Below are 15,763 nucleotides of genomic sequence, written 5' to 3' on the forward strand. Positions count from 1 at the left end.
TCATATACACTTGTTTCCTCTTGTATTAGCCACCTCAAAGTGCTACAGATGTATAGCTTTGTTAAAATGTAAATAAGCATTAAATCAAGAACAGACAAATTCCTGGGTTATTATCTGAGAGAAATGGTGATCATATTGGTCCCATCACATTTAGATAATATTAACCATCTTTATTCTGATTCTCTACTTCAGAAGTAGTTCATATCTTTATGTGGACAAACAACATATAAACAGAAGAGGAATATTTATTTCTTCCAAAAGCACCAATATTTGGAAGCTTGAATGCCTTAAAGCCATAGCACTTTATTCTCTGAAACAGAAATGGAAATGGAGAGAGATTGAAAGTCCCACCTGATCTCATTTCTAACACTGCACGCTTTTGGCTAAGGGATTCTCCTCCACTCAGTGAAATGGTTTGCTTCTGCTACCCCATACTTCAGGCACTATTTGAAGTAGTTGAGTCCTGCCACAAGGAAAAACTTCTCCAGGAAAAGTTCAGAGTCCAGCACAGCAATGTGGGCTGCCCGGCCAATCAATGTGTTGGCGGTGTTTGGCAGAGCATGGAACACGTTGTGTCTGATCAAAGTGCAGTCCTTCGCCCCAATCAAAGGCTGGAGCAGGTTGTTAATCATTTCTGCATAAACAGGACCTGCAAAAGATTTTAAAAGTCACACGTACATGCCAAAACTGCCAGATCCCCTCTTTCTTTCCAGTATTATTTAATTACAGTCACAAAGAGAAGGAAAATGGAACAAATAATAACAAAATGCAAGTGAAAGCAGTTTATTTCAATGGTTTGCCATGTACCAGGATGTTATTAATGTAATGGAGCGACTGGCCACCCAGAGAGACCTAGTGAAGCTGCTAGCACGAAGAGTGGGACATGCCTCAGCATTTAGTTCCATTTCTCCTGAGGTGGAAAGAAACACACATTTCCTCCAGGGAAAGAGGTCTGGATTCATACTGCCTGTGAAGCTGAATGCAAAAGGGTCAGGCAAGATATGTGTGGTTTTTTTGTTTGTTTGTTTGTTTTTTCTGGGTAATCTAATGCAGGAAGAACATCATGCCTTTCTGCAGATAGTTTAGAAGTTTATAGGGCAACAACAGCAGCTCAGGAAGCTTGCACTCATGGATGTAGGTCTGGCTTCTACTAGGCCAAAAATGTCCCTGAGGAAAAAAAAAAACACCTGAAGAAAGAGTTAGAAAACTGCCTTTCAATTCATGTGTTAGGTAAGACGAAAAGATCTGTGTGAAGGCAACCATGTTGGCCCTTGGTCAGCAGAGAGAAGAGATCAACACCTCCTGCTTTTGCTTCCCCTGTTGAGGAAACCGTAGTCCTGCAATGAGGTAACCCCTCAGCCTTCTCTTCTCTAAACTGAACAAAACAAGCGACCTCAGCCATGTCTTGCCCTCTAGGCCCTATCTAGGCCCTACACTATCTTTATTGCCTTCCTTTGGACACTTTCTAATAATTTTATATCCTTTCTAAATTGCGGCTCCCAAAACTGCACACAGTACTCAAGGTGAGGCCACACCAACACACAGTAGAGTGGACTTCCCTTGACTATCTATCAATGTTGTGTTTGATGCACCCCAGGGTACAGTTGGCCCTTTTGGCTGCCAGGGCACACTGCTGACTCATATCGAACTTGCTGTTGACCAAATTCTCCAGATCCCTTTCTGCAGGACCACACTCCAGCCTCCTGTCCCCCGGTCTGTACATATAGACAAGTTTGCCCCTTCCCAAGTGCAAAATGTGGCACTTGCTCTTGTTATGATATGTTTGATATGTTTGATATGTTTGGTGATTACCCAGCTCAATTTCTCAAGATCTCTCTGCAAGGCCTCTCTACCCTCAAGGGGGTCAACAGCTTCTCCCAGTTTAGTATCTGCAAACTTACTCAAAACGCCTTTAAGTCCTACATCCAAGTCATTTATGAAAACACTGAAAAGAACTGGCCTACAATGGAACCTTGGGGAACCCCACTAGGGACTAGCTACCAGCTTCCAAGGACAACCTCCATTTCTACATAACTATGTATCTGAAACTGGTATAAAATTACACTGAACATATTTCTGGAAGTGGTATCAAACTGAAACGATGAAACATTTTATAAGCGAGGGAGACTGCAAATAACAAAGGCAGTATTTGGAACAATGCACAAACTAAACTCACAGGAAAGCTAGGCCTCTAATGGCATGAGTGCTGATGTACTTTGCAGATTTTATTACAAACCAGTATGATTTTACATCTTTCAAATTACCCGGCAATCACCCAAATACTACTGAAAACAAATGGAAAACCCATTGACTTTGGATGTGCTGAAAGAGATTTTGTCATGTGAGACAATACTAATAATTCAGTAGACTAAAGAGAAACATTGTTAGGAACTAGTTCTATTATCTCCACAATTTAAAAAATTATTTACGGAGGCAAGAGCAATATGAAATCTTTGATTACAACCTGATTGAAACCTATTTTCATCAGACAAAGAGTATCTTTGAAATATTTTCTTGATTTCAGTCATGTCCTGTGAGAGTAGAATACTTTCTTCCTTATCAAATAAACATTTGAGTTTACATCATGCTTATGAAAAACCCTTCTGATTTACACAAAATCACAATTTCTCAACAGCTTTGTAAATATAGAATGGATCTTAAACATACCTGTGTGTCTGTCTTTAAGAGCATTTTTGCACATTTCTATTCTTGCTGAATGGAAGGGTACATATCTGTCTTGGGGTGAGGCCACTAACACAACATTTTTAAAGTACTGAAGGCCTGTGGCAAACAAATTCATTAAATGCATTTATTACAGTGTTGAACAGCACAATCATATTCATGTTGAAATGCACTTTAAAATCTATTGTGAAAAACAAATGAAGAGTAATTAAAACATACAAAACAGAAATATTCACAAGAATAACTTAAAAACATTGCTGCTGTTTCTATGAACTATTTGTTACTTATCAATGCTCATACAAGTTAATTGTATATCAACAACAATAACAACAAAAAAAGTGAGAACTGACTACGTTTCAAAGAGTAAATGATTAAAAACTTAATCTTGCAAATATTTATGCCTGTAAACATTGCAAACACATGTACAGGATCACTGTAGTCCATGGGTGTACTTGCATGAGTAAATGTTCACAGATTTGGGGATCACATTTTAAAAAATAGTACAACCAATTAGTAAAATAGCAAACAAAATATAGAGAGAGAAGGAGAAGAGAAATCAGCTTCACCACTATGATGTCATACTATTACATCAGTGTGGAAGGAGCCTTGGGATCCAGTCCTTGCATCCGGCAGTCCTTGGATAAATACACACTGATGGTACATGGACTGGAAACCAGGAATTCTCCCTCTTCCCTGGAAGTAATGGAGCCACCATTCGCTATGAAAAGACTCCTGCTACTTACTCTGTCTGAGATCTCTTGAGCTCTAGATCACCCACATTCAGCAGAAGAGTAGGAGTATGGACACAGATAATCTACACTAACTCAGAGATTATTCTGTACATAGGAATGTTGTCGGTTTGGCCTTCATCCTTCCCTTCCCCTTACAGAAAAGAGACCCAGAACAAAGTCCTTTGCTTTCTAGTGCTTAATAGAAAAGTTGACCATCACCACCACGAGGAAGAGCCCTGATAGCTGCCTCTACTAAGCCTGGCTGAAGCCATCATTTTCTTCCTGTGTAATCAAACCAATTGCGTTTGTGACTTCTCTGGGGTAAAATGTAAGAGGCATCAATGAGTTTTAACATAACTAAAATCTTATGTAAAGAGACTCAGTAGGGAGCAATGTCATTTTTATTTTCTTCTGAGACAAGCACAAGAAACATTTAATGAAATTGAATAGTGGAAGGGATTTCTACTTTAAGAAAGTCAGAAATTGCTGGAGGCTCAAAGAGAGAGCAAGCAAAACACTGCAGCTTTGTAGGTACTCTCAATCAAATGTGTCCCTTTGTAGGTGCTCTTACCACTTTTGGGAGCAGAGTGCTAGAGTAAGGGCACCTCAATTCTGACTCATTGTGCTAGCTCATACATTTTAATATAGAATTTTACAATTTAAGATTTTTCTCCTAAGCATCGACCTGGATCGTTTTAATTTACAGGCAACCTTTTTGATACTTAACTTTCTGCTATTATAGAGACATCACCTTCATTTACTGTCTGCCAGATCTCCAGTCTATCAAGCTAACAGGCAACAAGTCACTTTAACTCACAGGAATACTTAGGAATTCTTGGCTTGGGAAGTAACAATGCGAGCTTCCTATGTAGAACAAATTTTATTTGAACATGACTGTCTTAAAGCAAATATCCCACTGTGGTCCATAAAAAATGGGAGCTAGAGAACCAAAGGAAAATTCAAATAAGGAAATTTAAATAATGCCAAGATATAGCATCTTCCTGTCATTGATTAGGTCATGTATTGTGGTCAGAAAATTATGAAACAGCTCTGTCTGTCAGACCAAGTATTAAGTTGTACCTGTATTAAGATAGTATTTGTTTCCTATTAGCAACATAGCAGAGTAAGAGAAAAAAATAAAATATCAAGTAGTGACTGTGAGTGCATCCTTAGCACTAGCTTACGCACAATATTAAAATAACTTTTAGAAGAAAACATTTGTCTGAACAGAAGGATAATGCTTGCTTTCTTTTCTTAGGGAAAGTCTGATTTATTTCATTTATTCATAACAGACCAAGGAAGTGGTAAAATGATGTAGACATCATTTTTACAGCGTATGGCCATACATCTTTCTCTGTAGTACAGAGGTGCCACAATAGACATGAATAAAATTTGCTCTTCATCTCACAGCACCATATTTCCTAAAGACAAGAGATGTTGAACTTAAAAAAATATTAAAAAAGGAAAAACAGTTTGCATCTAATAACATAAATTAAGTTATGGTGGCCTGTCAAGAATAGTATTTCTTGCTTGAAGAATACAAAATTAGGTGCATATTTATTACAGCATGTAGGTCTTATTGGGCACTAACTGTTTGGCAACTACATCCACTAGTAATGGTGCAGATAAAAGGCAGATAAAACACTTATTAGACAGGGCAGACCTTCTTGAAAGCAAGACATTTAAAGAAAGATCAATAATGAAATGCAGATTTTCTTTACCCCCTGGAATACATAGTATCTAGCACAATCCTTTGGAACATCCCCCAACATTTACACAACATTAAGCCCTACTCACCTGTTTTTTGGCTGAGCTGGTAGAGGAAACACTTGCGCAAATCTGCGTTGTCCCTGAAGGTCAATTGCAAAAGTGACCCTGATTTTTTCAACTTCTGCATGAGCCACAGACCTGGAATAAAATTGGTGTATATTTTTAGCCTTTTTGCTGATTATCAAACAAGGGGATTGAAGTTGTGTGCCTATAATAATAAACTTGAAGAGATTACAGTACAGTTAGCACTGTAACTCAGTGTAAGTCTTTGTTTTCTCTTGTATTGTTAATAAACAAAGAGAAAAGTCTAAGGGTCTCTCTGGACTATCCAGTGTCATGGTAACATAAACGTTCAGGAAGGGTGAACATAGGGCCATTCATTTTCCATAGTACTGTAAGTGTTTTCTTCAGCCTTGGAGATGCCTCTCTTTATTGGCAGTATAAAAAGTGGAAGAACACAGTGGAAGAAAGGTCATCTCTTGCTGCTCCACACCCCTGGATTTTCCACAATGCTGGACCATGTAGTAGGCCCTGAAAGCCTCTCTCACTGCTATTTTCTCTGAGTCTGAAGTCTTCAACAAATATTTGCCATAGGTACAGTGTATGTGTCACGTTGTCACAATTTACTGCTACCTCCACATGTTGCTCTCTCATATACTCTGCCATGGACTCCAGTAAGTCATAGCTTTCCCATTTAACTCTTACCTGTACTAACCAAAGTGCTATTGTTGTAAAGTGTTCCCAGGTGAGGTCCAGAGAGGGACAGGAAGGTATGTAACTTGTTGAGGTAATAGCGAAACCTGGGGCGAGTTAGTACAGATCGGATGATGACATTACCGAGGGAATGTCCAATAAAACTGTTAGGAGAAACAGAATTATATTAATGCCAAAATCCATCTGTATGTTATTTAAATTAAATGTAAAGGCAGCAAAAATTGCTCTTGAGGGGACTCTATCAGAGCTTTCAGTATCATCCTTTAGCTATCATTTTACATTTTGTTCAGCCTAGTGGATACTCTTCCAGCTATAACACATGTAAAAACTCAGCTCACTGACTTCAATGGCCTTTGACACAGGACACTTTTGAAAAAGCTAATTTCACAGAACAATGCTGATGACCACAAATAGTTACAGACAATTAACTATCAGAATGCTTACCTTATTCGGGATATGGAGAGGTTATACAACTGAATATGCTGAATAATTTCATCCAACAATCGGTCAGTCATTGTATCAAAATCAGCAAAAGTATCAGTCTAGTGTAAAAAGGATTGAGTAGGTGAATTCAAATATATTGCTCTTATTGAAGTATACATATATCATAGACTAACGTTATTTTCAAAGTAAGCTGCAATCACAAAAGTAATAACTAGTCCAAATTTTCTTTGTACTTGCTCAATGGGGAAGAATTTTTCTCTGTTGCTTAGTCCTCCCAAAATAGAAGCCCTTTGAAAACAGCCATAAATTTTCATTTTCAGATTAATATCAAAATTATTTCAACTAAAATTGTTAACTTATTCAAGGCAAGTATTTTTTTTCTCACACAGCTTTAACAGTAACAACACTTGTCACTATCAGTCTTAGGGCTCTCAGTATAGCCCGTATGGAAATTAATTGTCTTCATTAAGCTCCCATGTAAGATAAGGCAAAATCTTTCATCGCGGAGGTTCTTTGACTCTATATTGTGCCTTTTAGCTTCAGGAATATGACCCGGGCTTTCAATTTAGGACAGGAGTTACCTTGTGCTTCCTTTGTAGGGTATGGAAATAGGGCCCTCTAGAAACTGTATTTTAAGGGGATTACATTACCTTCTGTGGTTGCTTCTGTTTCTCTAGTGACTGTGCCTCTAATTTAGGCATAATTGGATAAATCTGGGCCTAAGGTTTATTAATAGTAAGATTAATAGTGTCAGGCCGAGTGATTTCAGAGTCAAAAGTAAGGTTTTAAAGCAGCCTGACTTGACAAGGTTGAGAACTGCTTAGCCTCTCCAGGCACCGTACTCTGCGTGTGGAAGAAAAGCTTTTTATATTTTGGATTTAATGGATTACTATAATAAAATAGTTACAGCTTTATACACTACATATAGGTGATGTTGACACTACAGACACAATCACAAAATTATTAGGCCATCTTAATTAAATGCTGTGTGTTTGTTATTCAAGAATGTCAGTAAGATAATGAGTGCCAGAGAGGGACTTAAACAATTTGTTGCTTGCAACAGTTATGGTAGTTTTGATACAATAAAACTAATAATATATTGTCTAGTCTATACAATTGCAGGCAGATCTTATTCAGAACTGTGTCATTTGGCACTCTAACAGGACTCTAAATCAAATTTGTAACTAATGAGATGCCACAAAATCATCAAATGTTGGAACAGCTATTCAGAGCAAGCATATCTAGTAATTAATGCTTTTGTAACACAACCCATCTTACTAATTGCAGCTCTTGCAAAGGAAAACGAGCATATTCACTTTGCAACACTGCCTTAAAATAAATGTTCTTCTATACTACAAACAGTCCAATAACCTCTTGCCGGTTTGTTTAGCCTGCATTGATAATTAACAATTTCCCCTTAGGCTCATTATCCCAAATCTTTCAGGTTGTTTAAAAATGGAAGAATACCAGCCTGAGCATTAACCACAAACAAAACACATCAAATGTCATATTTCACCTGGTTATACCTCCATTCTTCAGTATCATCTCAGCCTGACTGAGCTTGTCAAATATATTACAGATGAGTGCATAAAAATGTGGCTTAAATTTTATTCTGTAAAGCAAACTTCAGCTAAATGACTGATTTCATGGATCATTTTAAATGTGGTTCCCAGAGCAGGGAAAAAACTGTGACAGGATGTTTTAAAGCATCAAAACATTCATCAAAAGATATCGGTCCTATCCAGTTCTATGTGAGCTTGCACACACTTCCTTACTACAGGAGGACTGAAAGTTTCCATTATGGGTTCAATATAATAGTAAACAGAGATGTTGTAAGAGCTAATCCTTTCAGCCTTGCAAAGCATCAGGAGAAACTTCGATGCAAGTCTGGTCTCCTCATTATTTCCATTTTGTTCACATTAACCATGCAGGTCCACTTCTGGCAGAGATGTACACTGAAAGGCGGCAAGTTCACAGACAAACAACAACTGGCCATTTCAAAATATAAAAGCTATTGAACAAAGAGAGTTTTGACTCTAGTTTCTTGGCTGCTCATAAATCAGAATAATGTTTTTGACTGGGCACTGGAAATCCTTATTCTATGCATAAAGGTGTCATAAATATGGGTTCATTGCGAAGCAGGCCAAAGAATTCATTTCTGGTGTTCTGCCTAGGCTAGCAATGAATTGCTCTGGAAGACACTTATTTATCATTCAAGAAAATAAATCTCACAAGCCTTGCAACAGGAGAAACAATGGCTGATGCATCAAAAGCAACTGACAACACCTTCTGGATATTTCTAATCCTCCAGAGAATTTAACATTACTAAACCTGCTGCTTTCTGTCGGTGCTGTGTTGTACAGCATCCAAAAGGCAGAGGCACCCAGCTGCTAAGTTTGCAAACTGAGAGGATAAATCCATTTGGTTTCTCTAAGGTTTAGTCCTATAAGTAATACACTGAACTTTGAGTTCAATGCAAGGAATCTTTCCTGGTGTGTTTGAATACCCTATCACCTCAGACAGGAGCAGGCCTTTGAACTAAATCCTACATAAAATTCCCTAAATTCCTCAGTGCTTTTACTTTATCCAGCTTCTGAAAGAGCCTTACTGAAGGTCCTTTTGCAGCAATGGCAACAGGTTGTAGGAGATCTAAATGAAGACAGAAATTAGCTCTACACTACCTGATTTCGTTCAGACATTAGGAAGTCCAGTTTTCCACCAGGGAGTCCCAGTTCTATAAAAGTCTTTACCAGCCGTAGATCTGCACTGTTACCTGGAAACAGATGGCAATTTATAACATGCGATTCAACAGGAATATATATATATAAATTCAATTTAATAAATTTTTCTTCTTATAAACCTTCTTATAAACCTTGGCACCAGGGACCTCTTGTTAAATGCTGCTAAGGCAGCTCACCACACCATATGATCATGCATTGAAACATCAGGAGAGCAAGAATACCCACAACATGTGCAAGGAGGGCTGGACCTCACATCCTGCTGCTGGGCACTTCATGTGCTCTCTAAAAAGTGGGAGGAGAAGGCAAAGATCAGGCCCAGAATAACTCTGTCCCTTAATTGCTGAACAATGTAGGTAAGACAAGGCGTCATCAAAAGGTTAACATATGTCCTTCCCAATTTGCAGCTGGTGACACCCCAAGGAGACACTGCAGCCATGCTGGGAACTTCAGCACATGTACCTGGATAAGGGGGATAAGGATGTGCCTTCATATGCACAGCAGCCTGCCTCTCCTCTCACAATTAAATTTGGTGCTAAAATGATGTCAGTCTAGTAATATTTTACAAGACTAGCAGGGTGGTTAGAACTACATGATTTTCAAGTTCCAATCTTTGCCATTGTATGTTTCTATCATTTTGGGAGATGAACAAAATGTCCCAATTCCATATTAGGTAAATTACAAGGTATTCTGAATTATTTTTTCTGGAAACGGAGGTACCTTCTCCTCGTAAGAAACTTATCACTGTCATTGGTGTATTGGATGGCAATGGTTCTTGCACAAACCAAGGAGAATTTCACACTTTTCTGAGGCTCTGCCCTTCCTTCTCCATAGTCTCAAGGTTAACGCTTTCACCTTCCCCATTGAAGCCAATAGCTTATCAAGAGAAGTTTCAACTTTAATATATCTGCTTTCTGCTTAGTAAGCATGTATTTAAAATATTTCAGGCCAGGCTTCCTTTGTAGTGAATATTGATTTCAATTTTCCCACATTCTAAGTCCAGCCACTATCTATCCTATAATATCAGTTTATTTTGTTTAATAATGTCATCCCAGTGACATACTGCTAAACAACCAGATACCTCCGGAAAGACAAGAGGAACTACTGTAGTGTACTCTTACTGTATGCTGAAGGGATGATGTGATTTGGTGTAGAATTCTGATTAAATAAAATAAAACAGAAAAACAAAACAAAACAAAACAGTGCAGCACCCATTTCATAAAGAAAATACTTAATATTTTCCTAGACCCTTTATTACAATGAACTGAATAACATAAAGGAAACTGAATACTTAGTTAAGATAAATGTTTTCCATAGACTCTCTGTTCTTTCCCACTTCCTGTAGATATGCCTTTCTTTTGTTTTGTTTACACTTGAGTGACTCTTACACATATCTATTCCTCTTGGTCTTACCATCCAACCCATGGACACAGACAACCAGGTGAATTCCATCTTCCAAATTTTCTTCCTCTTCCTCTGGTGGAAAATATGGGATATCAGATGCTAGTACAGATAAGTCACTGTACAGAAATCCTTCAATCTTCATCTCTTTTTTAAATTTTTCTTTGGCCTGATAAAAACTGGAGAATAGATTAATTAATCACAGTAGAACTGGGTGTCCAACAAAAAACCCTCAAACTAGAAATAAGAAGGTTCTATTCTGATTGAGAGAAATCAAGATGCAGGGAAGAAAAACTATTCCCAAATGGTTTGATGCCATACAGGGAATAGGTAAAAACCTTCAGTATCTCACACCTGCTACAGGAACACAAAGAACCTTCTGGTGGCCAAGAACTATGAGAATAAAATGCAGAATTGCAAAATTTGCATCTTATAAATGTCCTCAGACATACTGACACTGAAAAGCAAAATTATACCATCAGAAACATTTATAGGCAGGTTGCTCTCCCCATTCCTCAGACAGTGGAGTTTAAGGGTACACCTCATTACAGAGATGACATATTTTGGTTTGGTTTGGTTTGGGGTAGTCTTGAAAACATTTAGTGGCTAAGTGGAAAAGCAGCTCAGAGCTGAAAGAATTAAGATAACCCCTCCTCTGATGAAGGCCTAAAGTTTGACATATGAACTCACCTTGAAGCTACCCAAAGGTGACAAACACTTCAGTGGCTTTTTAAGTAGAAAAACTTATCCAGAGCTTTTAGGAATTCAAAATCACAATATAAGTGTAGGATTAGAAAACTGTGATGGACCTGGCCAGGAGATATAAACCTTTAAACCTTGGGGGTAGCCTAAGGCCAATCAGTATGATGGTGAAAATTACTTACATCAACCCTACTGACATTAAAAGGACTCAAGAACAAAAAATCTAATATTCTGGCCATGGACCTAGAGGCCCTGAATTCATCAATGCATGAATACATGGTTAAGTATTCTGCTTCACAAAGAAGGAATATATTTTGTGCTTATATCAAGCGGGATTTACAGCAGGGTTCATCAAATGAACCTCAAGATGTTAAAAAAATAAAAATGAAAGTAAAACTTAGGTCCCAAATGAATGCACGTGCAGAGAACCAACATGGGTGAATGGGTTGAGAAATTCCCATGCTACCATTTTCCTTCAGCACAGCAGAGACACAAAAAATATAACAAAATTGTATATTTACTAGCATGTCAGTCTGTGGCATAGGCCACTGTAAAATCAAGACCATGATGTGGCATTTTTTTCATGGGGTAAGAAACAAGAGAAAAACACATAAACAAACAAAAACACCTCTTCTCAGTATGCTTACTCTCCCGTTTTCCAGTTTCACTGAAGCTGATGCCCTGCCAACCAATCTGTGTATCCCTTTTATAGTTTCACTAATGAGTAAAATTAAGCAGAAAAGAAAAACAAGCTATGACACTGTTATAGTGAAGCAAATATCTGGGATCAATATCCACGTCTTGGTAATGTGACTTGTTGATGGAATGCCAAATTTTAAAGCCTATTTAGACACCTAAATCCCACTCATTTCCATGAGGATTAAGGACCTAATAATCTTTAAAGATCTTGATTCTCTGTGTTTTTGTTCTTCCTGTCTACTTAGATTATTTATTGTGTATAAGCCATATGTCTATTTGGATAACTTATACTGTAATTCCAGCAACTGTCTCTGAATGCAAACTTTCACTATGCTCTGAACTTTGTCAGGGTCTCTTGGCATCACTGCAACATTAATTAAAAGTAATTAGACATTCTTACTTCAGCATCCTTTCATTGGCCTCTTCATCCACCTCATTTGAGTTAGAAGAAACAACTCCAAAGGAGCCTAGAGGCTGTCGTGTGATGGGGAACACAGCCTGCTTTGCAGAGAAGCCGACCATCGCAGGGGTCTCTTTGAGCACAGAAGAAAAGGGAAGACATGTGGCTGTGCAAGAGACAGAGAGGTTAACCACATCAACAGCCTTTCTGCTTTCCAGTGCTACCCCCTCTGTCGTCACCGAATGAAACCCAGTGCCATTAGCAACAAGTTTATGGTCTTGGCTGTTGGGTTCCTGAGGGTATTCATCCTGGTAGGATCCTGAAGCAGGGTCTGCTGAGGCAGGTGAGTCATTGAGCTCAATTTCTTGTAACCCCTGCATTTCTGTGTACACCAGCTGGCTCTCATCAGCAAGAGACCTACCGCATTCTCCTTGCATTGAGCCAAATTCTGTTGAAGTCTCTGAAGCAGCTGAAACAGGATTACAAGTATCTGGTAACACCTTTTTGCTTTGTGAGAAACTCTCCTCTCCTGTTACTCTGATATCGGTGTAAAAGCCTTGTTCTATTTCAAAAGTGTCAGGCTTAGGTTTGTCCTTTGGATCCTTGGTGCATGCATCAAACTTTTCTGTACTTTTGTCCAAGTAATTATTAGCCCTTGGTGTTTTTAAGCTGCACTCACCATTGCTCTCCAGTGACTGGCATTCAGAGATGTTATCTCTGAGTGACTTTGGACATGCAGGTGGTTTTGCACATTCCAAACTACAGTAAGTCTCTGAAAGACTTTCCTCTGCCTCCTCCTTATGTAATTCCATGTGACCACTACTGTGTTTGGCAGTGGGTATGGGATGTTCTTTTGGTTCTAGCTGTCCACTTTCAGTGGTGATATGACACACAGAGAAGTCCATGATTAATTGCCTATCTTCGTCCTCTGTTTCCATGCAACTTTTTAAATATCTTTCTGAGTCTCCTGAGGTTGCTTCACTGTGTTTGGATATATCCACCTCCTCCACAGGCTCTTCTGGGCTACTGATCTGAGGAGCTGAAACAGACTTGGTCAGTTTGGTAAGCTCCACTTCTCTCTCCTCTTCTTCAAAGGGCAAAGAGCTAATGGATGTGAGTGATGCTTGGATTCCACTGGGCAAGCTGGTATTGCTTTCTGTGTGGCCACCCTCCAAGGAATTTCGGTGGATGGCGTGTCTCCGTACCAAATGGTGCAGGATCTCTCGATCACTAGGCAGCTCCAGAGCCCGGCTACGAGCATCAGACCATGCCACTGAGCTTGGTTCACTTTCAATGCCTGAATCAGATATTATAGAGGAGGATCTCTTTATAACTCCTGACATCAGGGTAAATTCTTCACACTCTTCAGTTCGTTGCTCCTTTGCGAACAGTTTTACTTCCAAGCTGTGGGCAGGCAAAGCTTTCAAAACGGGCAGCAGAGTCTTGTTGTCTGTATCTGCTGTTTTTTCAAGACTGGTTAACTCACTCAGTGCAAGCTCAGAAGTGAAATTATTCTCAGGATGACCAGATTCAGCTGTTTTCTGTATTTCAGACCTGTCTTCCAAGCTATCAGTTCCACATGCTTCACACTCATACTGAGCACTGACAATTAACACAGGCTCACTTTTGTGGGCATCCTTATTGCTAGGTTTCATGTCTCCAGAGGTAACATCTGCTGCAAGTCTATTGTCTTTTAATAAAACTTCTTTACATGTTTTAAATTCCTCTGATGTGCATTCTGTATTGCCTGGCTCTGAGTCAGTAGTTTCCTTACTTGAAACAAAAATATTTTCAGGTTTCCTTTGGCCTTCTTTGTTCAATGTACATACCTGAGATGTGGAGTGTGGGTTTAAACCCTTTGCTGCATGAGCAGCACCTTCAGTACCACTGTACAAGCAGGACAGATTCCCATTTATCCTGTCTGTGTGTATTAGCAGAGTACCTTTTCCAAAGTCCCCTTTTGTTACTGCAGTGGTATCATTTGACGAAAAATCTTCCTTGTTGTCTATTACATCCATTTGTGTATGTTCAGGAACCTCAAAATCTGGGAAAACATCCAAATTCTGATCTGAAATGATGAAAAAAAAAAAAAAAAAAGTGGTATCTGCAAGAACATGACATATTATCCCAATGTGATGTAGGACTTGGAAAAGTGATTGTAAGGCCTAGAGAAGTATGTATATTTATGTTGTAAATTATCTCTACATTATTTATTATGTTAAGAATTATCTTTACATTAGAGTTATATTACAAATACAAATGGCCCAGGGCATTTAATTGGAATTATGCTCAGTAAACAGTTACAGTTAGGTGAAAAAAAAAACTTTCCTCTGTACAACTGTATTTATACTGCTAGTTTCTAGAATTGGTAAATCAAAGCTGGCATTTCGTTGCACTCCTGCTGTTGTACCACATTGTATGAAGAGTAGATCTTGCTTGTGAATCAGTTTAATATGGAGTTTCATAGTTTAAATATCTGTAATTGTTACTGTCAAAATTTAGCAAGTATGATAGCTCTGGAAATGGCTACGGGTCATCTTTACTGGGCTATACTTACTTATGATACTATCTCTCTGCTACACTTAACAATTGTTGAAAAGGGAAGCAAGTGCTATGAGGTTTTACTATACGCTTGAAGAACTAAGTATTTTTTCTTAATGAAAAATCCAGTTTGGCTACTCTAGAGGATTTTTTTAAAAAAAAAAAAAAAAAGCAATACTCCCTTTTGGACACCATGTTAGGCTTCACACAAATTTTATTTTGTTGTTGTTCTGACTCTTCTTAACACTAGATGTCACTCTGAGTATGAAGTTAGTTGCTGTAATAAAAATGGTTTTGCTTTCTTTCTAGGTTTTGCCTCCAGTCCTTGCAACTTAACATCTTACTTGGAAGATGAAAACTATGAAGTTACAGGAAATACTCTAAAGTTCACTATGAGAGAAAATAGAGGATTCAGTTATATTTTACAGTGGGTTGTGCTTTGATCCAAGGCAGAGTCAGCACAAGTTATATAGGATCATTTACCTTCAGCTGGGGAAGTGAACCTCCTCAGCTCAAGCTGTCTCATGTACCTTGGGGTGTTTCACTCACCTTTGCAAGGCAAATCCATATACCTGTCTTCAAAAATAACTGGAAGTGTGTTCCAGTCCCCATCTATGTCGAGGCATTCTGCTGGCAGCGGGGGCATGCTGGTGAAGTACTCTGAATTACGAATTTCTGTAGAAATCTGTCCGTGACTTTGGATCCTGGCAGCAAAGGACAAAAGAAATTGAGTATTCGAATGGTTACCATGCTTTTTCTCAGTCACTGCAAGCCAGGCAGCAAAGGCAGATATGTAGACAATTACTATATGTGTCTGCCCTTCAGCTGATATGGGGCAATACCATTTAATGCCTGTATTTAACACCCTCCGTGATGGGACAGGGTGCACAGCAGCAGGTTTGCAGGTAATACTGAGATGGGCAGGCAGATATCTCGTGAAG

General features: G+C 38.7%; 1 protein-coding gene across 1 annotated transcript in view; it reads right to left on the minus strand.

Moving 5' to 3' along the window:
- Positions 1-253: 253 nt before the first annotated feature.
- FAM135B (family with sequence similarity 135 member B) overlaps positions 254-15,763 on the minus strand; it is a 194,708-nt gene continuing 179,198 nt past the window's right edge. Inside the window, exons 12-20 of the mRNA XM_082753173.1 lie at positions 15,372-15,526; positions 12,282-14,349; positions 10,493-10,659; positions 9,023-9,114; positions 6,342-6,439; positions 5,889-6,040; positions 5,211-5,321; positions 2,668-2,781; positions 254-649 (exon numbers count right to left, since the gene is read on the minus strand). Of these exons, the coding sequence (XP_082609299.1) occupies positions 444-649; positions 2,668-2,781; positions 5,211-5,321; positions 5,889-6,040; positions 6,342-6,439; positions 9,023-9,114; positions 10,493-10,659; positions 12,282-14,349; positions 15,372-15,526 (3,163 nt within the window). The 3' untranslated portion in view covers positions 254-443. The remainder of the gene's footprint in view (positions 650-2,667; positions 2,782-5,210; positions 5,322-5,888; positions 6,041-6,341; positions 6,440-9,022; positions 9,115-10,492; positions 10,660-12,281; positions 14,350-15,371; positions 15,527-15,763) is intronic.

Source organism: Aythya marila, assembly GCF_965140915.1.
Source record: "Aythya marila genome assembly, chromosome: 2".
In the NCBI taxonomy this organism is placed as follows: Eukaryota; Metazoa; Chordata; class Aves; order Anseriformes; family Anatidae; genus Aythya; species Aythya marila.